The sequence below is a fragment of the Musa acuminata genome, chromosome BXJ3-8 (genome assembly GCF_036884655.1).
Source record: "Musa acuminata AAA Group cultivar baxijiao chromosome BXJ3-8, Cavendish_Baxijiao_AAA, whole genome shotgun sequence".
NCBI lineage: Eukaryota > Viridiplantae > Streptophyta > Magnoliopsida > Zingiberales > Musaceae > Musa > Musa acuminata.
In genome coordinates this window covers 46822040-46849027 of record NC_088356.1, presented here as the reverse complement: position 1 = coordinate 46849027, position 26988 = coordinate 46822040, and the positions used below count along the sequence as shown (strand labels likewise).

General features: G+C 44.0%; 5 protein-coding genes across 7 annotated transcripts; 2 read left to right on the top strand and 3 right to left on the bottom strand.

Annotated features, from left to right (window-relative positions):
• The first annotated feature begins 1877 nt into the window (after positions 1-1877).
• LOC103996083 (probable WRKY transcription factor 65) lies at positions 1878-3036 on the top strand. Its single transcript, XM_009416901.3, has 3 exons — positions 1878-2095; positions 2172-2327; positions 2394-3036. Exons 1-3 carry the CDS (start codon positions 1995-1997, stop codon positions 2929-2931), a joined length of 795 nt encoding a protein of 264 aa, XP_009415176.2. The 5' UTR covers positions 1878-1994; the 3' UTR covers positions 2932-3036.
• Positions 3037-3683: 647 nt separating this feature from the next.
• LOC135646003 (ras-related protein Rab11D-like) lies at positions 3684-7446 on the bottom strand. Of its 2 annotated transcripts, none has more exons than XM_065165039.1 (3): positions 7086-7446; positions 4971-5398; positions 3684-3939 (listed from the first exon to the last, which is right to left on the bottom strand). In XM_065165039.1, the coding sequence occupies exons 1-3, from the start codon at positions 7304-7306 to the stop codon at positions 3866-3868; spliced, it is 723 nt and encodes a 240-aa protein (XP_065021111.1). In that variant the 5' UTR covers positions 7307-7446; the 3' UTR covers positions 3684-3865. The 2 variants fall into 2 exon arrangements, with proteins under 2 accessions (XP_065021111.1, XP_065021112.1); XM_065165040.1 differs by having other exon boundaries at positions 4966-5398; positions 7086-7443.
• Positions 7447-8458: 1012 nt separating this feature from the next.
• Positions 8459-12574, bottom strand: LOC135646002 (probable alpha,alpha-trehalose-phosphate synthase [UDP-forming] 7). Of its 2 annotated transcripts, XM_065165038.1 has the most exons (4): positions 12373-12574; positions 10177-12291; positions 9546-9819; positions 8459-9205 (listed from the first exon to the last, which is right to left on the bottom strand). In XM_065165038.1, exons 2-4 carry the CDS (start codon positions 12231-12233, stop codon positions 8894-8896), a joined length of 2643 nt encoding a protein of 880 aa, XP_065021110.1. In that variant the 5' UTR covers positions 12234-12291; positions 12373-12574; the 3' UTR covers positions 8459-8893. The 2 variants fall into 2 exon arrangements, with proteins under 2 accessions (XP_065021110.1, XP_065021109.1); XM_065165037.1 differs by having other exon boundaries at positions 10177-12574.
• A 3386-nt stretch (positions 12575-15960) lies between these two features.
• Positions 15961-17929, bottom strand: LOC135645159 (heat stress transcription factor A-4b-like). Its single transcript, XM_065163272.1, has 2 exons — positions 17566-17929; positions 15961-17232 (listed from the first exon to the last, which is right to left on the bottom strand). The coding sequence occupies exons 1-2, from the start codon at positions 17779-17781 to the stop codon at positions 16195-16197; spliced, it is 1254 nt and encodes a 417-aa protein (XP_065019344.1). The 5' UTR covers positions 17782-17929; the 3' UTR covers positions 15961-16194.
• A 4795-nt stretch (positions 17930-22724) lies between these two features.
• LOC135644018 (protein BZR1 homolog 3-like) lies at positions 22725-26549 on the top strand. Its single transcript, XM_065161376.1, has 2 exons — positions 22725-23145; positions 25452-26549. Exons 1-2 carry the CDS (start codon positions 22930-22932, stop codon positions 26247-26249), a joined length of 1014 nt encoding a protein of 337 aa, XP_065017448.1. The 5' UTR covers positions 22725-22929; the 3' UTR covers positions 26250-26549.
• Positions 26550-26988: the final 439 nt, after the last annotated feature.

Genomic DNA, 26988 nt, shown 5'->3' with positions numbered 1-26988 from the left:
AAAGGAATGCCGGCTTGCGAGGGCAAATCCACCGTCCACGTTAAGCAAACCAGCTGAAGTCATCACGTAGATCAATATAATTTTCGAATATATGATAAATGACGTGATCGGGAAGAAAACTCTTCGATTATTAGATCCAAAATATTAAAACATGATAATTTACAGACCGATCTTGAAATAATGTAATCACCACATGTGGGTCCCCATTCATCCAAATCCCATTAAGATCAAATTATATAGTCACCGCACACTCGTCATTAATTACAATAATAAGCAAGCAAATTGGTGTTAAGTCATGGGGCTAATGTTGAGCCCAACAAATTATGTGAATATATCTTGATTAAGTCTAAGCTTGATGGGCTCCTATTAATTTCATTTGGTCTAAATTATTAATCAAAATGTTTAAGCTGAAATTAATAATTTTACACTCATCAGACCCTTATAAGTCAATCTTAATTTTGTCCACTTTCGATGTGGAACTAATCATGAGTGTTACAATATAAATTTTTTATATGTCTCACATATATATTATATATAATCTTTAAAATTATTATTTTTAATTTTTACTATTAAAATAAGTTTCTTAAAGCGATGATTAATTAACAAAACATATATAAATTCATAAGCTCTAAGGGGGAAGAGAGAGAGAGAGAGAGAGAGAGAGAGAGAGAGACGCTTTAAGATAAAAACCATGTACACTTGGTCGATAGAACTTATTAGAATATATCGAAGTCTTTAGCTATCATCGTAAGACATTAAAATCATTAATAAAAACAAAAATAAATAAATAAATAAATAAGAAAAGCCATGAAATGATCCGTTACTTTGGGTAGGAAGGCCAGCCGAATGCCTTGGATGATTGACGTTGGAGATGCTGCATCATCGACTTCCCGGCCATGAATCGAGCCACCTCCGTATGAGCACACAGCATCGTTCCCACCAATTCACCGCGTTTATCGACACCTCTTGCCACATGACTGGTTGACCGTCGCAATTAAAAGATCTTATAACTCGTTGACTCTTCCTCGACGGAGGACGCGTTCATATGCCTCTGGCTGTGACGGCGATTCTTCCGCTGACTGCTTCCCGACAATTAAATAGGGATTAAAGAAGAGATCCAACTCGAACAATTCGTTTGACCAAACCGCATTACAGCGAGCTGTGATCCCATTAATTTATTGCAAACGTAGATAGATACACGAATAGTCTAATTGAAATTATTGGTTGATCCGTTCCTTTTTCCTAACTAAACAGCCAGCAAGAGCTGTTCAATTATGATATATATGTTTATAAGGTTGCGTCTGTTAATCTATGGAAACATTATGAGCTAAATTATCCTTTCAAGGATCAACCTTGCCACCACAGGAAGATTATTTCTTAATGGTTATTGGCTCTCCAATATCAATAGTATTTTGAAATCAATAGTTCAAGCTCATCGAATCAAATCATGATTAATGATCTCAGTACTCTCATGCATTAAATGAACTCCCTCCTTGTTCTCATGAATACTACTGCAAATCTGGTTAGCGAAAGGAAACTAAATCAACATACTTCAAGTACTCATGATGGAGTTTGCTCGGAGGGCTTGGAAATGAAGGAGAGAATTTGACTTGCTCGTATATGGATTGAAAGAGAGAGAGAGAGAGAGTGTGTGTGTGTGTGACTTCCAATGAAGGTAAGACAATTGGCTTTGGATGTCAGATTCAGGCGGATCCGAAGAATGGAGAGAAGGTGACACTTCTTGTCACGGAAGAACCAGCAAGCATTCATATCCTTCTTGATAGTTTATTTGTGCTACTTGCCCTCGCATTGCTTCGTTCCTTTTGGATAGAGACATGGAGAGCAGCTTCGTATAATATAAATAAGAACCCACACAACCGGCAGCAGTTTTATACTCTCCCAGCATGCAAATGGAAACCATGGAGATATCGTCTTGAGCTCCTCGCTTCATCTTATCTGCTCTATTCAATCAAACAAGCTCGTGAGACCTTAACATGGATGCATGGGAAGCGGAGGAGAGGTCGAGACATGGCGGAGGTGACCGTGACCTCAAACCCACCCACCCCTTGGTTGCTCCTCCTTGCACGAAGAGAAGGTAGGCTTGCGGTTCGTCGTTGGGATATAGACAGATCGAGGTTCATATGTTCTCCTTTGGTGTTGTGGTCGGGCAGCCGGCGGTCGATCCAGAAGCGAGTGGTGTCGATCCCCATCGGCGACGCCGAGGGAGTCGGGTCGAGGAACGGCGGTGGCGAGGCGTTTCCACCGTCGGATTCATGGGCGTGGAGGAAGTACGGCCAGAAGCCCATCAAAGGCTCCCCTCATCCCAGGTGCGTAGAGAGAGAGAGAGAGAGAGAGAGAGCGAGCTTGGTTCTGATACGTACATGGACATGCAGGGGTTACTACAGGTGCAGTAGCTGGAAGGGTTGCCCGGCGAGGAAGCAGGTGGAGCGCAGCCGCCTGGACCCCGCCACGCTCGTCGTCAGCTACTCTTTCGAGCACAACCACCCCTGGCCGCTCCCCAAGAACGGCCGACACCACCAGAATCGCCCGACTCCGGCAGCGCAGCTCCCAGTGGAGGAGCCAGCGCCGTCGCCTCCGCCTACGAGCCAACCCTGCCCCCCCGAGCCGGAGGAGAAGTACCCCGTGGTGATCGGTGAGGACGAGCCGCTTCTGTTGATCGACGACGGCGGCTTCCGGTGGTTCTCAGACGTGGCTTCCCCATGCTCCACCTCCGCGGGCTCCGACGAGCTGCTCTACGGCTCGGTCCACTTCGGCGGCGCCGACGCGGCAGTGGTGCCGATGCTGGAGGAAAGGGAGGCAGCAACGGCGGCGGGAGAGGAGGACTCGCTGTTCGCGGGGCTGGAGGAGCTGCCGGAGTCCTCGGTGGTACTACGCCGGGGGCTGGCGTCGGAGATGGGGACCAACGGATGATCGACGGCCGTCGATTAGATCGCGGGAGTGTCTTGCGGCGCGTGATGGGCTAATCTGTCGTGGTTTCTGACGCGTACATGGCTTTTTACTTTGACTTTCTTATTAGTTTTGGTTGACTTCTTCAATAATGACTTCACACACACATATACACACCCACTGGTTTGCAAAGTCATACACACGACAAAGCAGATTAAATCCAAAATAGACTCAATTCTTCGTAGTAGTTGGTAAATGTCTCTCTCACAAACCCATCTTCTATCTTGCCATTACTGAAGGCTAGCCACTTTCTCATCACTGATACCGTAACGTAGAAGCAGAAATATATGAGCTATGTTACGTGCAGGCAAACACAAATCAGTTCGTTCCATAGCAACATGGATAACAAGCAAAAGCAACAGGAGAATGAAGACAATGTAGGATTAGCTGAAGGAAGGCCAGATTTGTGGGTGAAGAAGTTCTAGAGAAACGTAAAAGGTGTAGTAGTTCTTTCTCAGCCATGCATTGTTGGTAGTGTGAAAAAACCATATTTAGATGATGGTTAGCAAAAACATCCGTAAAATAGTTGGAGTGGGCATAGGCAATATTTTTGTGCCCTATGTCCCATCTTTGAGGTAATAGTATATTTTTTCTCAACCCATTCTATAGAGGACAACAGTCTCAAATACTGATGAGCAATATCAAACACAGACATACGTATCCCAGTAAGACTTTTATCATTCTCATACTAAGATTCCCAACTAAAATAAATCATGTACAGCGGCAAAGATAGATAGCATTTAAATTTATGCATGGACTTTTTATATTATAAAGATGTGGTAATAGTGGACGAGATAGTCTGCTAACCCAAGAGAGGCAGCCTTGTCGCTTGTAATCAGAATCAGATTGTTCTTATCCTGATTTTGGTCAAAGAGTACACTGTTCCCTACAATGGCTATCACAAGAGATTTTGAAGCACTGTATAGAGTTTCTTGAATATCTTTAGAAAAGGCAGGCGTAAGAAACCATCATCTATCATGTAAAAAAAGATAAAAGTTTGATATTAGTACATCTATCAAATTCATATAAATCAATCTTAATCTTAAGATATTATGATTAGTCAGGATGTTAAAAAAGAAATTATTCTGTGTCAAGGGCAGGTTTCTGTAAGCCACCTCAAGACGTATCGAAGAAGTCAAAGACGACAAACTAGTTAGACACAAATCTGGTAACAATCTTTGGGAGATTACCCAAACCCTAGATTTGCGCTTCAACATCTTATTGGCTACTTCTTCCCTTTCAAATGCATATTGCCCTTTCATAATCAAGCCAACAACTTTCAGTCTACCTATTCCTAATTGATTTCACCTCAATATTGTAGTCTCATGCTTGTTGCAAATTGTGAAATCTGCACACGTCTGAACTTATCAAAGTTGAGCTTCATTTTTCTTTCTTAAAAAGAAAAATATTTCCAAGAATAAGGAATATAGCTTCTTACAGAATAATTCCTTGTAAAATGTAACTTCCATTGGTGTTACCATACTCAAGGCTTGATCATTTTAATGCTTCTACCAGTTAACCTACTGATAAGAAAAATATAATTGTCAAGAAGTTCTCAGTCCCATCAGTTATTGGCACTTCTAAATTTATCATGCGAATAAACAACCAAGGACTAGCTGTGGAGAAATTTTTAATTCCATGACTTACAGATATTTGAAAATTTATCATGCATACGTAAACCAGGAATTCGGTGCAAGACCGAAAAAGAGGAATTCCACTATCAAAAATAGTAGTTACATATAAATCCCATCCCTACGATAAAACACATGTTTGCACGTTTGGTGAATTCTAATTTTCACCACAGCAAATCCCGGACTCAGCAATCGGAATATTTAAGTACGAAGATTTTCAGGTACAAACATTAAGATAACAAAATCTCAGTCTATTCATGTTCAAATGAATTGTCAATTTCAAAAGAAAAGAAGACAACTCAAATAATATAAAAAATAGGACATGCATCACAAAGAGAAAGCAAGCATTGAGCAACATCAATGTTACCTAACTTGAACAGCAGCCAAGTTTCTTCAGTGTAGAAGCATCATCCTTCACGTTTATTCTTTCACCTTTACTTGGTACGGTAGACACCGCATCATCAGCTGCTTCAACTGCCTTCTTGCTGACAATGCGATAAATATGAGTCAGGACCTCTTGAAATGCATTGTCCACATTCGTTGCTTCTAGTGCAGATGTTTCCATAAAATATAAAGATTCCTTCTCAGCAAAAGCTTTGCAATCTTCAGTAGGAACAGCAACAAGGTGTCGGAGGTCTGATTTATTCCCAATGAGCATGACAACAATGTTAGGATCTGTGTGGTTCCTCAACTCCTTCAACCAACGTGCAGCATTCTCAAATGTAGCATGTCTCGTAACATCATACACGAGCAATGCACCAACTGCTCCCCGATAGTAAGCACTAGTTATGGCACGATACCTACATTAGCGGGTCAAAGCAATCTATTAGAACTTGAAAAGATTTCAGCTTATGCAAGATCTGACAATTTTAAGTTCTATTGTATTATTCACAAATTATACTATAACATCCTTCTAGAGCATTTCTGCATGTTTTCTCTACCCCAGTTGTGACAAGTGGTAGTTTATTTGTTTCCAGCTGCATGTTATCTGTGCAAATTTTAGACTATAAAGAAGAAACTACGGAACAATTACTTAGTCTCCACAAGAATGATGATCTTGTCAAAATATCATGTAAGAATATTCAGATTAGGTTCACAGTGAACTCAGATGCATCTAACTGTTTCTGTATCAAATATCTACCAAAGAGACCACTCGTAGGAGTAGCTAAACAACAGGATAGTTAAATGACCAACAGATATCAGAACGGTGTAAAGCATGGCTGATGCGATGATTCAAAGGCAATTCCTCCCAGGAGGTGTAAAAATACAGTCGATAAAGAGAAGCTGATGTGATGAATAAAAGGAACTTGCTCGAGGACTGCAAGTTTGCAACATCCTGACAAAGGGCTGTAATGCAGAAGTATACAACTGCATGCCATACGAGTAAATTATAGAAAGCTTATGATGAGTAAATGTACCCTTCTAGGCAAAGTCCATGAATTTAGATGATGGTAGACTTAATTTAGCATATTCTGAGATCCTGACATAATATTATCAGATACACTACCAACACATTTAGATCTAACCTGAGACTTAAGGCTTCGAGCACTAGAAAAAAGGCAGCTCAATGTTCAAAACCAAAGACAAAGGTTGAAGCAACTTGCTTAAAACGAGAACCTTGATGTCCTTGAAGTAAACCAATCATATAATAAATATCATATTAAGGATCAGTAACTTTATGATGCCACACACTGGAAATCGACCATGGAGATTTCCACTGAAGTGAACATGGAGCTCAATATGACCAGGCACACTCATCCGGATTTTACAGATAAACATGTTCCCACCCTTATTACATTAAGGGTTGAGGACAGAAGCAACTGGCAGAGTGTATAAATAATTTTATGAAAATTGTGTAAAAGGTTTAATAGCTGCAGGTCTAACTTGATGGCCTACTGTAACTTAGCCACAATGCAATCCAACAATAAGGAAGTAACATAAAAGGCTAAGCGTAGAATGTCCACTGATAGGAACCCACGCAACCACATCTGAAATTTACTTTGAATGTACCCAATGATAGCAAAGTGAATGGATTTGGAACAAGATTGCCCTTTTGAAACCAAAACGATCAGGATTGGGTCACGGGAGCAGTTTCCTTGCGAGCAGGAATTAGAATGAGCACATTGGAACTCCCGGACCCATATTGGAGGGAGCCTTGTGCTAGGCAGCCCTTTGTAATCGGCTCTATATGATGTGATGGTTAATTGAGTGAGATATCTTTGGGGTTGAACTGTCAAATAACAAACATGTTAAGATATCAGTTCATTTTATTTGACTCCAAATAGGCTAATCTGCGACTAACTTCAACTAAATTCTGTTCTTATCAGATGAAATCTGCATCTACAAAGTGTGGGTTCACTGATTCAACTCCAGAATCAGAGATCCTAGATCTCTAGAGGCCCTTCCACAACCGAAGAGTAGATCGGCATTTGAAGCATGATCAAGTTCAAGAAAGTGGAACCAAGGTTCAAGAAAAGAAAGCGGGACCTCTCTTGGCCGGCAGTGTCCCAGATCTGGGCCTTGAGCACCTTGGCGTCGACGGTGATGCTGCGGGTAGCGAACTCCACGCCGATGGTGGACTTGGACTCGAGGTTGAACTCGTTGCGGGTGAACCGGGACAGGAGGTTGGACTTGCCTACCCCAGAGTCCCCGATCAGCACCAGCTTGAACAAGTAGTCGTAGTCGTCCTCCGCCCGGTACCCCGCCATCTCTCTCTCTCTCTCTCTCTCTCTGATCTAGGTTTTTGGCAGATGGATTCGATGAATGAGCTCGGCGGAGAGCAATATGGCGAGAGAGAGAGAGAGAGAGAGAGACGGAGAGCGAGAGAGAGAAAGAGAGACAGACGAGCGGGTTTCGAACAGGGTCCGTCGCAAACGAAGCAAATTCTTCTTACTATTTACCGATTACCCGAAACATTACCTTCTGTCTAATTGGACAGAGGGCGTGCCTACGCTAGTGATACAACAGGTCGGGTTCGTTGGCAATCGCATCCACCCGAACCGCTATAACTGGATTCGGGTAAAAAAGTTGGTAGTCGGGTCGGATTTCAAATGTTGGAGACGCTACCCGTCGCTATTATGTCGTTAAATAATACTAGGATTGTTATTTTATGGTATCTCGTTGATGTTAAGACTTGTTAATTGATTCGGATCCAAGTGAAATTAACGGGTACCGACCCGGTTGTGGGCAGAGAGCGGGTGGGACGACTGTCGCTTTTGATGCGTTGTTACGGAGATTTGCGGATTCCTCGTGTCGTTTTGTCGGTAGCGTGTCGCCATGCGACGGCCGGCTGTTGTCCCCTGCGTGTTGGTCATGGACATGGATGGAACCAAAACCTGGGAAAGCTCTGGGCCAATGCTTCATCAAGAATCAAGCAGCGGTTCTTTGGATGATCCCTACATGCAAACAGTAGATTAGTTTCTGGCATTGGGATGAGCAAAATTGAAAGGATCGATCTGATCGGTGAAAGGATCAAGTTTGAGTTCAGGAACTCAAACTTGAGATTGCTACAGTCGTTCCTCCGCAAGGCCAACCGGTCCCTGCCATCATCACCATTCAAGACGGAGCATATGAGAAGGTTGTCATCTGATCAAACATCAAATTCACAAGCAGAGAGACAATTTCATGGCTGTTCTTCACAATCCCCAAAAACTAAGAAATCGCATGGGCATGGCACGAACACAAAAGGGCTGGCATCAGTTCCTCTCAAGTGAGAACAACTCTTGATCATCTCATCCAAGCAGCAGCCTGCTTGGGGAGCTTCCATTTTTCCTTTTAGTTTTCATTCCCTTTCCATTGCTTCACCACAGTAGAGAACATCAATGACAAAGACTCATACATAATGCAAATATCAACTGATGTACATGAATAAGAAAAGAGAGAAAAAAAATCTATGTTATCAGTTATAGTCACATCGGGTTAACATGTCAAATCATCAGAAAAATTCGGATCTTATACAGCAAGGGTTCGATGTCAAAAAAATGAGACAAATAGTAAACACCTAACTTCCTAAACAGCTTTCCAATCAATCCAGTAAAAGAACACCCCTGGGGAGTTGAATGGCCTCCCTCGTCACCTTACTTCATGTTTGAATATGCCTTTTTCTCCCAGTAAATCTCTCACATGGTCGGGGGATTGCCCATCAAGCAGTCTGATCAAATGCAATACGCAATTTGTCCTTGATCAGATCTACCTCAGATTCGATACCAATCAGAAGATTTTACTTTTACCCTGCCGATGGAATATGAGGAAGTCGATCACAAGCACACTTATCATTGTGAATGGTCATTTTTAATCTAAGTGGACAAGGGTGGTTCAAATCTCTCCTCGAAAGAGGACTCAGAGGCATCTGCAAGTGCTCCAAGCATGTTTCTGACCTCAGCCGTGTCATCCAGATAATATCTGGCCTTGCTCGGTTTCTGTCCGACGGTGCAGCCAAATATTGATGTGTCTGGAGCCACTAGGTTCCTCGTCACTACGCCAGCAATGTCTTCAAACATTTCCTCATCTGACCTATCATCACCGATACACAACACAAAATCCGCTTGTCTTCCATTCTCTGCCATCGCAGAGAGAATCTTCTCTGCCACTAGACCTTTGCTAACTCCCTGTAAAAGCAATTATTGAATAATGAGATACATAAAATTAAACACACTTGCTAACCACGCAGGGTTTGCAAAATGGTAAATTTGCAGTTTCCCCAGTGCTGGATGTATGTTATACAGAAAATAGTAAGCCAGGCATGATCGGTAGTTTATCCACTACAACCACAGATGACAATAGATATGATTTTGCGACTGTGTGTGATTGAGAAGCAGTTGCCAGAGAATTCTAAATCCAACTGCCACTCGTGGTGCAATCTGTTCATCCAAGGTAACATGGCGTAGAGAATGATGCATTGTGAGATTGGTGATGATTAGGAAGACGGTACAATTAACAAATGCATACCTGAGGCTTGACTTCAACGATAAACTTCCCACTCTTCACTGAGACCGGTTCATTCGCAAGTACACTTTCTAGATGATCAAGCATTTCCTTTGCCTGAGAAGAACCGAAGCCAGGGTCAGCATCACGATGATGCCAAACTAAAGCACTTTCTTTGGGCTCAATGGAAGATCCATCAGTAGACTCTGTATATAGTTTCATCACTGGCTCCGCAATCTGCATCCACCCGAAATCAGTGCTCTGGCTATAGGTTTCCCATTCTTCATCCTGAGACCACCTGCAAATATTGAGGACCAAACAACAGCATATTATCATCCCCAATTCAATTTTTTCCCTTTCCTTCTTCTACTTATTCAACGGTCCACCTTGAAAGTGTGTGCACCGTGTCAACTTCTGATAATGAGAAGTTAACCATACATGAGTAAGGAAGCAAAGTTAACCAAATTGCCTCATCTATAATCCTAATAGCTCAAGCAATAAACATTATGAATGAATGACATGACCAAATCCGTTCAATTGTTTATGCTACTGATTCCAAGCATGTCCCCTACATTCAGAGCAAATTTATGCAATTTGTTTTATCTCCATACTACTGAGGATGCTAACAGCATAAAAACAAGAAAAATAAACATACCTAACAAAGTATCCATGCTCAGCAGCAATTCCAAGCTTCTCGCATGGCAAAAACCAGTCCCCTAAATGATTCCGACCTCTTCCACTGACAATAAAAACTACATTCTTCTTATCTGCACAAAGAGTATTAATTATCCTAATAATTTCTGCGGTGGGCTGCTTGTTAATGGATGCGAGCGGGACCAATGTTCCATCGTAATCCATCAAGATAGCCCTGCTCTTAGCCTTCATGTAAGCCGAAACTATTCCATCAACATGAAGCTTCCGGAAATTAGGTTCGACAGCCACCACCCTGAAACCGAATCCCAGACCAATTCCCCAGCAATTCCTCCTAAAATGGTCCTTGCAAGTCCTCTCCATGTCCTGCTGGAAGCTCTTTGACCAATAAGCAACGTCATGTGTGCTGACGTACCGATAGTGTTTCTCATGCCGCAGCTGTTTCTCCCCATCGGCAAGAGAGATGGCCTCATTCATCGCCTCCCCTGTGGTCTCTATGTTCCATGGATTGATCCGAATCGCACCGCTGAGAGAGGGAGAGCATCCGATGAACTCCGAGACCACCAGCATGCTCTTCTTCTGGCCATCGGCCTCAGAATCTTTGGAATCAGAGATTCCCTGTCTGCAGACGATATACTCATACGGCGTGAGGTTCATCCCATCCCTGACCGCTGTGACAACCACGCACTCTGCAATGGTATAGTAAGCGATCTTCTCCACGGCCGAAATGGTGCGGTCGATGAGAACCACCGGGCTGTAACCCGCATGCCCAAACGCTTTGTTGATCCGCTCGCAGCTCTCCTCTATCTCGTTCTGGATCTCTTTCAGGTCCTTCCCCTGGGCCCTCGCTGGATTGGCGATCTGCACGAGGACCGCCCTCCCCTGCCACTTGGGGTGCAGCTTCAACATATGCTCGAAGGCGAGAAGCTTAAGATTGATCCCCTTGAAGATGTCCATGTCGTCGACGCCGAGGAGCACGGTCTTGCCCTCGAACTGCTGGCGCAGCTCGTTGACCCGCCACTCCTTGTCCGGCAGGCGGAGCACGGACTGGAGCTGGCCCATGTGGATGCCGACAGGCAGGATCTTGATTCCGATGGTTCGGCCGAAGTAGTCGAGGCCGATGTAGCCGCGCTTGGACTGGTACTCGATGCCGAGCATCCGGCTACAGCAGGAGAGGAAGTGGCGGGCGTAATCAAAGGTGTGGAAGCCGATAAGGTCGCAGTTGAGGAGGGCCTTGAGGATCTCCTCGCGGAAAGGGAGGGTGCGGTAGATCTCGGAGGAGGGGAAGGGGACGTGAAGGAAGAAGCCCATACGGAGGCGGTTGAAGCGGCGGCGGAGGAAGGTGGGGAGGGCCATCAGGTGGTAGTCGTGGATCCAGACGTAGTCGTCCTCTGGGTTGATCACCTCGATGACCTTCTGGGAGAAGAGCTTGTTAGCGAGGACGTAGGCCTCCCACAAGGAGCGGTCGTAGCGGCCGCCTGAGCCTCGGGCGGCGCCGGCGCCGCCACTGCTGCCGTGGTCGGAAGTCGAGGAGGCAGAGAAGGGGAGCATGTAGTGGAAGAGGGGCCACAGCCGGCGCTTGCAGAAGCCGTGGTAGAAGCGTTCGTGGAGGTCAGGGGAGAGAAAGGCCGGGACGCACTTGAACCGCTCGAGGAGGGCCTGAGCGACGTCGTCCTGCTCGTGGGGCTCGACGTCAACGTTGAGGGATCCGACGTAGAGGACCTCCATGTCGTCGGGGAGGCCATCCTTGAGCTGCAGGAGCAGCGAGTCCTCATCCCAGGCGAAGGTCCACCCGCGTCCGTCGGGCCGGCGCCGGGCTCTCACCGGCAGCTGGTTGGCCACGATGATGATACGGTCCTGCGCCTGCGACGACTGCACGTCCGACGCCACGCTGTTGGCGCGCTCCTCCTCCTCCTGCAGGTCCGCCAGCGTGCCCGGCACAGTCATCACCCGAGGCATCCGCCGGAGCCCCCGTCCCCCGCCGCCGCCTGCTCCCAGGCTCAGCGCCGCGAAGTTCCCGGAGGCCAGATCGAGCAGGTTGGTATACGATCTGGACATCATCTTGCCTTTACTTTCTTTCTGCTTCTTGGACAACCTCGATCCAATCAGAAAGAAAACCCTAGAAGATGTGGAATAGGATAAGGAGTGATTCCGGCAAGGATGGAAAGAAATGAATAAGGCGGGAGGAGAGAGAGATCACTAGATCCGGGGAGCAATCAATGTAGGAAGGAGAAGAAGGGGGCAAAAAGATCTCGAAGCTGTTCTTTTCCTCTCCCTTCGCTCGCTCCGTAGCAGCTTAGCTGTAATAGGCGGTGATACAGGGAGGAAAATAGAAAATAAAGGAAGCATGCAAAGGAAGGAGAGAGGACAGCGGTGGGTGTAGTGGAGGTATATACTTTAGAATTTGGTAATGTAGTAATGGCGTGGGGAGAGGGAGAGGGAGAGGGAAGGAGGTGGATAAGGTCGGCCAGCCGACTCGCCCGCGTCGTGCCAGCTGGATTCGATCCGTCCTCACCCGTCGAGCCCCACCACGTGTTGACCAACAGACCGCGCTCGATCCCACCGCCCCCGCGGGCCCAGCAGGGTCCCGACTCGATGCATCCATCAATCCAAGTGTTCTATCCGTTAAAAGCACGGCCTCCCCGGCTTCTGATTGGAGAAGCCGCGGTGGACCCCACACTGCCCGCTGCATGCCCTAACCGGGGAGCGGAAGACGGGCCAACGGATCGGGTTCTGTCGGATCCATTTGCCTCTCCCGATTAGAATACTCGATCAAATTTGGACGACCAATCGAGTCAAAATTTGGGAACGGGATGGAATTTTTGGACCCCCAACAGTAGTTTCCATTACTGCGGGGAGGTTTTTTCTTTTGATGATTCATCCTTATCTGGTTAACAACATCAAGACATTTTTCTTCATTCGATTTGAGTAACTTCACGTGATAATAACATCACAAACTCATGAGGAATAAATATGATCATGTCATCGTCGGCATCGGAGTGATGATCCACGTCTCTTAATAGAAAATTAATATTTTATCCAATAAATAGATCCATCAACAAATATAATTGATGTAATTATTTTTGTACTAGTTCTCTTTCGAACTAATTAAAAATATAATAATAATAATAATAATAAACGAAGGGACGGAGTGAGTGCCAGCGGGGACCACCGCTTCCACCACCAACGAGACGGCAGTCTCCTCCGCCTCATCTTTGACGGGTAGCCTCTCCAGCCGTGGACCACGTGGCCACGTCACCCGTGACGGTGTCTCCTCCACCTCGTCCCCACCCCCTCGCTCCGGCTGAGTTGAGTCCAACTCGGCGGCCGGCTCCCACCTAATGCCCGACTCGTTCCCGGCCCAGCCCGTGGCCACTTAGAACGCTCGGTCATTGGATTTGACTCCGCACACCTCCGTAAGCCGCCTCGTAACAGTAATACCAGTGGATTCGTCTCGGCGTCCGTTGACCAGCTTACGCCGCGTCGGTTTACCCACCAATCCAACGGTGATTAGTATAGCACTCGGGAAACATCAGTGCCTTTTCTGAGACCAGTACCGACGGGTTGACTTTTTGGTCGGTTGACTCAGTCGACCCTTCCCATTCTCGCAGCTCATGAGATGTTAATCTCGAACCGAATCTTAAATTAATCCACGTTGAATCCGGCAACCTAATCGCTATCAGCGTAGAATTCCATGTAGGTTAGGAAGAAATCTTTTAGTATGTTAAGACACGAGCAATCCAATTGAGATGCCGGTTGGATCGGATGATGGGGACTGCTTTTGGGTGTGGTGTACTTCCGACCTGTGCGTATGCGTCATCTCGACCGGCGACAACCACCTCACGGCGCATACCATCAAACTCGACCGAACTCGATAGACTAAATAATAAGCCGACATGGCGTCAAGATTTCACAGGCGGAGGACATATAATAACATACCTGCCGGAATCGGTGCGGCTCTCGTTGGCTTATCCGATGGATGGAGACGCCGTTTGGGTATATCCCTTTGATTGGACCTCGATTCGGAGAGTTTGACCCAAACGAACGACTCGATGGACCCTCGCGGCGGCTTCCTCGCACCTACTGATGTCATCTCCGCCGTCCGTCTAAAATAGATTAATTAGGTATTTTGTCCATTCAAGCGGCGTTGAGTCGGGTGATACGATGAATGATTCCATGTGTTGTCATCCATCATAGAGATGATTTGGAGTCCAAAGGCGTTTGAGGGGAGAGGGATCGGAAGAAGATGATTCCTAAAACGTGTGGGATGGAAGGAGGATATAATAAATTGGCGATAATATTTAGAAATAGAGAGGGAGGTGGATGTCACATCGGTCGGATAAGAAGGAATCGTACTTTTATATGATGTACAACACATGCTGCGTTTGCAGCCTCCACTATTTTGCAGGTAAAAGAAAAGAAGAATACTATTCTAATCCACGAATCTTAATCGGATTGTAATTATCTTAAGTAGATTGCCAAGCCGTATCTAATAATACTGGACCCGACCTACCTGTAGACGGAGACCATCATCCTATTTCATCTTAATGAATTGTAGTAGTGAAATTGAATTATAGGAGTGATGGATCTATATCTACAGAGTCATCGGAGGTGGAAATAGTGCTTAGATGGGGTTTCCTACTACGACTTCTCAGAGGCAATCAAGCAAACACCTTGATGGCGTCCAGGATTTGGGTTCTGAAATCGTGCTTGCTCTCGTGATGTAGACGTGACTGGGGGAGGGCAGGGCAGGGCTTCAGTCGGTGTAAGTCTTCAGCACATCCCCATCCTTCAAAAGGTGGGAAGAAGAAATGAGAGAGGAGTGCATCGCGTTGCTCGGGATAAGAGGTCTGACTCCGACACATTCCAAGGATGCCCTACGGGAACACCGTGAAGGCGAGAGATGGAGGCAGCATCCGCAGGTCTTGTTCACGTACGTGGAGACCACTTCGACATCGATGATAACATGATTTCTTTGTGATTCGGACGTCAGGATTGTGATTGCTCTAATGAATGGCATACTGTGAGTACTAATAAGCCCAATTTAGCCCAATACTGTGAGAAATGTTGACAGGATTGGCGGATCTGCTGACGGACTGCCAAAGCTTCTTGAGCTCTCCATGGATGGATTCTGCTGCCATTTGGTTGCTGGTTTGCTGCGTACTTTTCGTGCATGTCGATTTGAGTATTGCGGAAGCCAATCTGAAGAGTAAAGTTGACTTATTTTGGAATTCAAGTCGACCAAAGTCAACTTGAGAGCTGGTTTTCACTTCCGTCATGGCCATGGCAAGACGAAGAACCCCATGATTGGAAGGCGAAGCAATACCCTGTCACTCTTTATCTGTAGGACACTCCTCGCTGAGGCCTCCCGCCGTTGACGTTGCCGTGCGGGTCGTACTCGCACGCGACGTAGGTGTCGCCGCCTGCTGCAGCAGGTCTTGCCGCAGCCGACGCGCTGCGTCGTCCTCCACACCAGCCGGGTGTAGTGGTAGCACTCGGTGTTGCTTCCGTAGTCGTAGTCGCGCTGCTCCGCCGCCCAGGCGGCGACGGCGTCCCCAACAGCAGCAATAAATCATAATATTCCAACTATTTTGGATCGATTAAATCATCCATAAATCTCGTTTTTCACACCAACTTAAATGATTTTTATTTTTGATCTCTGTTGCGATTATATCTAATTCTTCAGAAAAAAATCATAATTTAATGAATCTCTTCCAAAAGCAACACATATACGATCCGAGAGACCACAAAAACATACGATCGAACTGGATGAGAAACAGAGGAGCTATGAAGCATCACAAACACAAAGCTGATCTAAACATGTATCAGACCTGTTTACAAGATCGAACACAGTGTGTGTCGAATTGGATCTTCGAACAACATGCATCGGAGAAGTGAGTCGATCCGCTAGATCAGTAAAATCAAGTCAAGAAACTGAGGGGGCATATTAACTTATCATACATGACTACCATGAACTATACTGCACTAGCAAATCAGATATTAACATACCAAACAGAGGCAATCAGGTTTTCCCTACCGCAAGGTGATCGACATTTTTCCTATTCAACCATGTGTTCTCCCACTTGCTTTTCTTTTGGCGTTTGCCATCTGAATATTTTCTTTTGAACTGGACTTTTTGCACATCATCAGAACCTGGCGTCTCTGTAAAGAACTGTTCCCAGAACACATCATTTACTCCTTCAAGCATAGTAGATGCTGTGCCAGTAGTTAGATCTCTTGATGAATCGACACGGGTAGCAGTGGGTTCTGCATTCATATCTATCTCAGAAACCTTGCTACGTGAATCTGTCGGATGAATTGCGACATGACCTGTGCGCTCAGCTGTGTCTAGAGATGTATAGATATCTCCGGGACAAGGTGAAGAAGGTTGTAGTTTTGCGTCGGTATCCTCCGACGATGCATTCATCTCGGAAAGATATAAATCAGAGGAGGGGCAGGACACGATACTGTCATAGAGCATGCCACCACCGGACGCTTGACCGAAACCTCTGAAGAAATTCTCCAATGAATTCAAGGACGATTCCAGCATCTCAAAAGGCTCCGTGTCAAGTGCTTGCGCAGAAGGAATGTCTGGCTGGAAAATTGCAATTTGATTGTCATCGATGTTAGCATCCTCATCGAAGCAATCAAAATGAGGCAACCTCCTCTTTCTTGTGCTGTGAAGATCAAAGTGTTGCACGAGGTTAGATAGGCCCCGAGGTTCCTTTACGATTCGCTTCAAGAAGGCTATCAAACCTCTGAGTCGGTTCCCCAGAGCCTGTAATCTTCCTTCCAAGGACCGCATTTGGTGCTGCACCAGCGTGTGCTGCTTCTGAAGCTCATTCACAAGCACAACCTTTTCTTGCTTAAGCCTCTCGATCTCCTCTTCGAGCTCCTGCTTTTCAGCGTCCGACAATGGCGCTGAAGAGTTGAGTTGGCCGTGCAGCGAATGGCTGTGTACCGGCTTGCGTCTGTGTATGTTGTTCAAGAGGTGCCTTTGTCCCCGTTTGAAACACTCATTTGCGAACTCCCATTGATCCGGTTCTATCTTCCTGAAACCCTGCAAGGAACAACATGAACGCTAAAGAATTCTTGGAACCGCTTATGGAGAAACATGTGAAGTTCAAGCCACTGCAAGAAGAAGAATCGAGGAAGGGAAACACGGGAATAACTCCTCGAAAGTCCAACAAGCCTATGGTAAATCAACAGATATGCCGCTTGAATCTTGGAATAGTGCAAAACAGTTCACCAGCTCAATCATTTGATTTCTAACCAAGAATTCAGTGAAGAACAGTAGGTTGTTTAGCAGAAGCAATTAAGACAAACAGGAGGCCCAAAAACTTGTTGATTTCTGTCAGAAAAGGAGACCTTTGAGTGGAATAGCTCTACTTACGTAAGTATTGAGCTGCCTCACGAAGCTGGAGAAGTTGTTGTGCTTGAAGTACCTGGGGAGCAAATCCCTAGCAAACTCCAGCTGGTTCCACACCACGAAGCTCGCGTTGGTGGGGCTCCACGACACAATGGAGTTGGTCGTCGGGTCGTCCACCATCTCGTACGTCTTGGTGAGGAACGGGGGAGGCGAATTGGTACTCGCCAGAGGGCTCTCCATTCCTACGAATCAATCTAACACCGCCGGAGAATTAGGGCAAACCGCATCCGCTCACGGAAGCACCAATCGATCGGGCAGCGAAGGTCTGCGCATCTGACGAAAGAATCGACAGAGACCGCGTCGTGCCAAGATCAGAACACCAAAAGAATAATCTTTTCCCGGCTCTGATCTCCAGGAAGGCGACACCGGCGGGAATACTGCGGAAAGGTCCGGCCTCTACGATGAGGAGGAACACGGCGAAGCAACGAAGAGCAAGATCGCTCTTCCTTCCTTCCCCTGCCTTCCCCCTTTTCCTTTGATGGTGGAACCCAATGGATACGCATAATATATAGAGGGCGAATTTTTGGAAAATATTCTTTAATTTTGAATTTTTTTCAGAAAGCGTCCTAATTTTTTTAATTACAGAAATAATATTTTTATAAATAATTATTTTACTCTTAGCTCTCCTCGTTGCCTCGGGTGAGTGAGTGAAGATAATAATGTCCCTTGTGCCGTCTTTTTCCTTGTATAATAGTTAAGATGAAGAAAAGTGACACCACACGAGTTTAGGGTTGCAAGCGATAATAAATCATCGCTCTGATGGTTATGAGTGATGATGACAATTTTTGGAGTCTCTTCTTCGTATAAAAGGCATAGGTTAAGAGTGTAAAGCCATCAGGGTCAATGAATGTCGGGTTTAATAGAGATAGGGCCAAAATGATCTTTTAAAATAATAAGAGGTTCTCTAACCATGACACATGGTTATTTTTTCTTCAAAAATCATCAAATTTATAGATTTTTTTTAAAGTTCATATATATATATATATATATATATATATATATAATCTTTATTATTTTATTATTTTGGGAAAATTTTTCTTTGAGAATTTTCTCTAGCATTTCGATTTTGAAAAATTTTAATTCTTACATAATTTTTTTATAAATAATTATTTTATTCTTGAGCCTCACTATTGCCTTCGTCATGCGCTTAAAGGTCATAGCGATCCACGTCCTCTCTCCAACAAGGGCTAACGCATGAGATGAAAGGGGGTAGCCCTATATAAGATTAGGATTGCAAGCAACGATAAACCCTCGCTCGATGGTTTCTAGTGACGGTAGTTATTCTTCTCCTTATTCCTCATGCGAGGGTCACCGACAAAACATATAGATATACGATCAATAAAGTAACAAAGAGACGACGACGAGTTAGAGAAATGTAAGAGTAGAATGATCTTTTTCACATAGTAAAAGATTCTTTGTTGAAATTTTTAAAGTTGAGATGCTCTAGAAAAAAACATCAAATCAAACTCGAGATTTTATTTTTTCAATAATTCACCTCTATCTCTATATATAAAACTTTATATTAATTTTTTTTATTTGGGTAAAATTCTTACTCTTATCCATCCTGTTGACTGCTGCAATGACATATAGAATTGATGAGGTGTTACGATAATCTGTGGCCCTGCGGAGGATATGTCCGAGGATCGGCAAAAGTTGGAAAGAGGAGAAGTTCCAATAACATATAGAATTGATGTGGGGGTGAACTCAATTACCACGAAATAATTGGCCATAATTTTAGAGGATTTAAAGTTGACTTTTGGTGTGTGTCTTTATGGTACTACAAATGGTGAACCGTCACATCCTAATGCATGGGATATATGCTTTTCTTACTTTGGGATCGGAGTCAACAGTAAAGATCGTAGCATCGATGCTCTTCCACCTCCCCCCCTAACCAAATCTAGATTGCTACTACATTATTCTTCTTCTTCTTCTTCTTTTTCTTTATTATATGTTGGCTTAGAAATCTTTTGCTCTACCCGTATGGCATGTTTATCGCTTCTCTAAATGTATATTGTTGTTGATTCTAATCGTATATGGCAAGGAAAATATCCAATCTCGGTTGAAATTCGATGCTTATACGAATATTTCAATCAAATCTCCTATCATATCCAATTTATCTATCTTTTAAGAATCGAATTATGTAATACGGTTGTGGTGTCTTATGATAAAGTGTTTCGACTTCAATAAAATAATAATAATAATAATAATAATAATAATCTATCTATCTATCTTCTTGTCACTCCATAGCCAAATTCTACATACTAGTCGAAGCTCGGGTGAGAAATGTCATTACGAGGCCATCCGACCGATCTAGAGATGTTGGGGTGGGAGTGGACAAGACCCCCTCGCCAATCACATGTGACCTCTCATTGCCCACTTTAATTTAGGCGACATCATTGGTATGTCGATGTCTCGCTAGTCGTCCCCGAGCTATGGAACCCATCATGGCTTTCTTTTGTGAGAAGTGGGAGTTGGTGATGTGCCTTGTTGGAGTGCACCACACAAAAAAAAGGAAGCATCGTGACTTTTTTCCACTGGCCTTTTGTGTCTCAGGATGTTCAAACAATGCGAAGATAAAAAGGGAGATGACAAGTAGTGATGTGCATGCAACCTTCCTTTATTTGCTTCTTTCGATTGTTCTTAGTGATTTAACCACGTACTATTCTCATGGTTTTTATCTAAAACAAGTAACATCAACTAAATTTTACGCGTAAATGTCACTCTATATATTAACCTCCTATAATCCATCGAGATGTTGATAATATATCGTAAAGAGTATATCATAAATAGGTCTATACCTAATGTTCATTTAATTTTCTTTTCGTAATTTACTATTTAAGCACACATAAAGAAGGTATGAAAAATAGGTATAGACCTAATGTTCATTTAATATTTTCGTCGAGATATCTGAAGATATCATACTATGATGATTTAAAATTATGCGTAATTATAAATATATAAAATAAAAGTTTGAGTAATGATAATATATCATATATAAAGTTCTCGAATTAAATTTCATTTTCGTTACTTACCATTTGGGTGCGGATAATTTTTTAAAAAATTAGGTGTAGACCCAATATTTATTTAATATTTTTGTTGAGAAAAAAAAAGCACACTGAAGATATCATACATATTATGATGATATAAAAATATGAATAATTATAAATATATAAAATAAATATTCAAATAAGTAATGATCCTTAAATCTTTCGATGTTTAATTCTTTATAGTTTACCGAGTAGTTCGTGGAAAGCGACGATGATAGTTTGTTTGTATATTCAGTATTACCTATGTAAAGTCAATAAAATTCGTGGCGGATGAAAAAATAAAATAGAATCTTAGGTCTTCTTCCACCTTTTTTTTTTTTTTGGTTCTTGGAGGAAGCTTCCTCCTGGATTTAGTTATGGTTTCTTGGGTGTTTTCCTTTCTTCCTTTCCTCTCTAAGACCGCGTTGACTTCTTCTCTCCGGACTACGTCATCAGGGTCGTCATGTTCTAGAACTCAGCTATTCTTCCCTCGTCGTTAAGGTCGTCAGTTGAGATCGACTGAGCTTAACGATTAGATGCGACGTAGCAAATTAGAGGCCACCATTCTTCCTGGTGGTTTTCCAGGCGACGAAGTTATCATAGGAGGAAGACATCACCATACAGTGATAGATGGGCTGAGTCCATGGTGTTCTAGAACTAAGACTTTTGCTCCTTTTTTTTACTTGATTATGGAGTCGTCGAGTTCAATAAATATAAACGATCAGTTTGAATTGGGCTGGATTGGATTTTGTTATCATCCGATTTGGATCTCGATGTGGCCTGAGTGATGCTATTGGGTCAAATCTCAATAGAATTGATATTCTACGATTCGATTTTAATTTTTAATTTAAAAAAAATCAAAACCCATAATTTTAATTCCAAACAATAATAAGATTTATGGTGTAGTGGTTAAATTATTATGTTTAAATTTTCATAGATTGATTTAATTTGATTAAAAATTTCATAATTTTATAATTATTTATTTATATTAAAAAAAATTAGGTCATTACACTCATTACGGTTATACTTTTTTTTTAAAATTTAAAAATAAAATTATATATTATATTATATTATATTATGAAATTTAAATTAAAAAGAAAAATATAATTGCGATGAGGGCTACAATTCTCCACATTTCATTTGCTAATCAATAGAGAGATGCAATCGTGGATTGATTAGTCTCGCAAGCCTCGAGTCTCCTTCAGCTCTTCTCCGTCTATTTTGCAGACGAAGAAGACACATAACGCTCGTTGACGTGCCACAATAATTGGGAGTCCGCGTGGGGAGGGAAGGCGCGTAACTTTTGTCCTGCAATTGGGCTCTGCTTGCACGTGGGGACTCACCGCGGCGTTTCAAGTCGCCACGCGCCACCAAAAAGGAGACCATCGAGCCCATCTCGACTGTAATTGACAGGCTAATATATATATACATATAATGCGGCAATTTAATATGACGAGAGAGAGAGAGAGAGAGAGAGGAGGGAACGAATGCGTGAGCACCCCGCGAATCATGCCGCGTACTGACACGGACGTGCGTGGTCCCACACACACTTTTCTAATGCGGCCTGATGTTGGCCGCCAGGGTCCCACCCCCCACGTGCGTCGAGTGGGTTCGCGTAAGGGAACCCTTCGTCACGTGGAATCGGTCCGCTTGCCTCCTCTCTGCTATCTTTTCTAATCTGACATGCTTTTACCTTTCTGTCCTCGCAAACTCTGAAAATTGTCATGTTTACTCCCACCACTTATATATGTATATATATATATATAAATAATTCAGAATAATCATGATTAGTCATGATCGCCGATAAATAAATACATATCAATTAAGATCGCTATTCTGCGTCGAAATCTAATCGCATGTGATGATACATATACACGCTGATCAAGTCAGGAATCGAGTCACCCGATTCGGTGGTGCGCTCATCTTAAAGCACATCCCAAGTGTCACGGCATCGTACGAGACGCCCCACGCTTTCCCTCCCTCGGTTCACGCCCGTCGCGCGCGGTGGCATCGTCGTAGTTATCTCTGGTCTCACGGGCGGTTTAGTAATGCTCCACATCGCCTCCCCCCTAATTTATTCGAGCCTTGTTCCTCAGAGTCCAAGCAACCCCCTCTCTCGCTCTCTCTCTCCGATCGCTCTCGGCCAATTCGTTTCCTTCGGGCGATTCTTGCTCTGGAGATCCGGGCTGGTGTACGCGTTCCATTGGAGTGATTTAGTCTCGGGCGTTTTGGTACGGGGGAAGGGATTGATCTGGTGGTGCTGCGGTGGGGAGCAGGGCGAACGGAAGGGGAGGTGGCGGAGATGACGTCGGGAACGAGGACGCCGACGTGGAGAGAACGGGAGAACAACAAGCGGCGGGAGCGGCGGCGGCGGGCCATCGCCGCGAAGATGTACTCCGGCCTCCGGTTGTACGGCAACTACAAGCTCCCCAAGCACTGCGACAACAACGCAGTCCTCAGGGCCCTCTGCGAGGAGGCCGGATGGACCGTCGAAGAGGACGGCACCACCTACCGCAAGGTATAATCCTCGCCACCGCTATCCTCCTCTCCATCGTTTGGTTCCAAGCCCAGCTACAGCGTCCGGTAGTTCCCGTGGGCCTGTTAGGCGCCAACCGCCGGTGCGGTGGCGCACTGGAGCGACTTGCTCCTGGAGCAGCTAACATGGGCTTTCCATGTGACGTTGCAGGCGGTGGTGTTTCTTTTTGTTCCTTTTCGCAATCGACGGTTGAGATCGATTGAATCGGTCTCGGGACGTGGTCGGCGCACGATTGATCTGAATGCGCCCTCATCTATCGGGCGGCGGATTTTGGGGGGGGTTGAATAATATTCGGACGACAATGCTCTCATACATTAGCTTGAATTCCCCATGCGAGCCTTTTTAATGCATTGGCGCTGAGGGCATAATGGTCCTCTCGGTTCGAAATTTCCCGTCCTGACCTTTATCCGGTTCCGTTCACGCGGCCCGCGTGCGCACGTTATCTGATCTGGCGAAAACGCCCCGCGGCGGTGGCGGAACGGGGTGCGTCTTCCGGCTGGTCAAAGTCAAAGCCTCCATTGGATTCCCCTGCGCCCGCGTTTCTAGGCGCAACAGTCGGGGAAGTGCGCCGAAAGAGAGGTGTGCGCGTCGTGGAGGGAACTTTAGGACCTTTGAGATCTGTCTTGCAGGACTCCTTTTTCCCGTCCCGCACCCATTCAAACACTAATGGGAAGGACGACGGGTCGTGAGCGCCATTAGGGAAGATGAGAGCTTTTGTTAAGTCATGAGAAGAGGAGACACAGAGACAACGGGAGCTTTCCTTCTCTGTTTAATGAGTTGTGTTCTTTGAAGAATCGTAGCGTACTGGAACATCGGAAGGACGGGTGGCCGGTGGGTTCAAATGTGGAAGAGCAGGTGGTGCTCACTGTAACTGAGGTCACCACTCTGGTCCACGTAGTTGTCATCTGGGAGAACCTGGCAAACAACTCTTTGTTTTGCCATCAAGTTGGGCGGCCTATATAGGAAACAAAAATTAAGTGTAGCCAGAAAATTCTAAGAACAGATGGATGGATAAGAATTTTCAATTATGTTAGGTGACCAATGATCACAGTTTGTCTAAGAAGAGAGTAGTGACATCTGTATGGTGAGATGTCCATTGTTTGTTTAAGCATCAAATATTTAATATCCGCATGATAAGTTTCTACTCTGCTTAGTCATCTAGTCATTGGAAACATGTATGGACTAATATTTTTCTGTAAGTTGGAAATGACAATGAAGTCTGCTGCATTAATGAGGTAAAACATGGTTAGCATAGTAATGAAAACTCATATTAGGCATGATTTGACATATTTAACTGCAAAGAAAGCTATGAAAGCAAGTGCTGGACTCCTAAGAAAGTTAGTTGATTTAAAAGACATCTCGATGGCACTAGACTTCTTTAAGTTGCCATCTAGTCAAGTTCAGTGGCTGTGTCCAAAAATTTCAGGATTGCAACCTTAGAAGAATTCTGACTGGTATTTTGTCCACTAATTGACAAATGAAAGTTGAAGTCTCAGTCAAAGTTGTGTAAATGTCAGAGAATGGTTAAAGAAACTAAAAAAATGTGCTATGTCACTCTCATCTGCGATCAACGCAATAATACATCCAAGATTATTGCTTCGATCATTCATTTTTTAGTCAGCCTCTGGTTGTTAATAGACTTAAAAGTTTTTTGCTATCTTATTTGTATATGCAGTACATTCAGCCTAATAGGCAGGAGATGGCCCATTTTGCTGGCAATGAATCATGGACGATTTATTAGGAAAACCTAAGTTATCACTTTTTACTATGAAGCAACCATATATTTTTTCCTTAAAGGTATTAGCTAACTTAAATAGGAAATAGTTCAATCGTATATCGTAAGGTTCTGGGCTCGAATCCCATCTTCGTCACTTACCCTTTGCCAATATATATATATATATATAATATATCATGGAGCATCCCACCTTTTCTAAAGGACAATTTTGCCCGTGAAAAAAAAATTCCTTGATCGATTCGTGCTTTGCTGGCATTGATGCTCACATTCAGGTGTGAATTTAACTGCCTCTGTGGCATGTTCTGATAATTGGGGTTCTCTAGGACAAAAAAATGATAATTTGAGGTTTCCTTCAGCATATCTCCCATTAAGTGTTACTTCTTTATGGTGTAAAATGTGAGCTAGTCCACCAAATAGTTCTTTCCTTGTACTGACTGCCAAAGTATATAACTAGGTTGATGCTTAGATCAACATCCTCTCTCTTAAGTCCTTTTGCAGAGAATTCAAATGGCAATTGTACTGAAACATCTGCCTTCCATCTGTGAACGTGCAGGGATGCAAGCCAGCAGAAGGCAGAGATGTTGTTGGACCCTCGGCTTCGCCAAGCCCTCGTTCATCATCCCACCAGCCAAGTCCTTGTATCTCATACAACCCAAGCCCGGCCTCGTCGACCTTGGCAAGTCCTGAGTCCTCGACCTTGGTCACAAACACCAAGAATACAGCTAGCGGCACCGAAGGCAATTCTCTTGTTCCATGGTTAAAGAGCCTCTCACCGGCCTCATCCTCCACCTCTTCCAAAATACCGAACATCCACCATCTCTACATTCATGGAGGATCGATAAGTGCCCCGGTAACGCCTCCACTGAGCTCCCCCACTGCTCGTTCCCCACGTATCAAGACTGTTTGGGATGATCCAAACTTCCAGCCACCTTGGGCTGGCTCCAACCACAATTTCTTCCCTTCTTCCATGCCACCAAGCCCTGGTCGTCAGGTGACTCCTGATGCTGCATGGCTTGCTGGCTTACTGCTTCCATCTGGTGGTCCTTCATCACCCACCTTCAGCCTTGTATCACCAAATCCTTTTGGCTTGTACAAGGAAGCCAGTGGCTCCAGAATGTGGACTCCAGGGCAGAGCGGGACATGCTCTCCTGTGCCCGGTGGCCACAGCCATGGTAATGTTCAGATGTCTGATGTTGGTTCAGATGAATTTGCATTTGGCAGCAGCAGTAACCACATTCCTACAACAGTTGGGTTGGTGAAGCCATGGGAGGGGGAGAGGATTCATGAGGAATGTGTATCGGATGAGCTGGAGCTCACTCTTGGAAGTTCAAACACCAGATCTGTTGCCTGATGGATAGCTCAATGAATCATCACCACTCTACTTCCTGTTTTTGTTTTTGTTTTTGTTTTTGTTTTTGTTTTATTAATCTGATTGGGGTTCCTATGTTGGTTCGAGGAGTTAGGTTTTAATTTCTAGTTTTCAACCTTAAGCCTCTCTTAAGAAACCAGCACATTTGATCTTTCTTTCAAGTTGTCTCTTGGTCATGTTATATAGAGTTTGTGCAGGAAGCAAAAAAAAAAGAAAAAAAAGGGCTAAACATATATGTAATAGAACTGATTAGTAAAATGCTCATCATTTGTTTCTTCAAAATGTGTATTAGATGATATATCTCTTGCTTAGTTTGAATCAGTGGTACTGTATTTATAACTTTATATGAGCTTCTGCTGATTATTTTTCGGCTATCTGCAAATGAATACCGGAAATTGTTGAGATGAATGTACCCGGTATTTTCATTATAAAATGAGTTGAAATTATTTAAGATTATATGAATATGTTTTAAGATATATATATATATATATATATATATATATATATATAACTATTATAGTTAGAAAATATGAAATAATTATTCTTAGTGGCATATATAGAGAGAAAAATATAAATATAAATATAAGTATTTTTAATTGATTGGCTCTAAATAGTTGGATCCAGTAAAGAAAAAAAGAACTAAATACCTAATGTCGGTAAACTCATGCGTCGTGGTCGAGGAGTCGGCACGACTTGGTCCGCAGGTCGATATCCGAAGTCG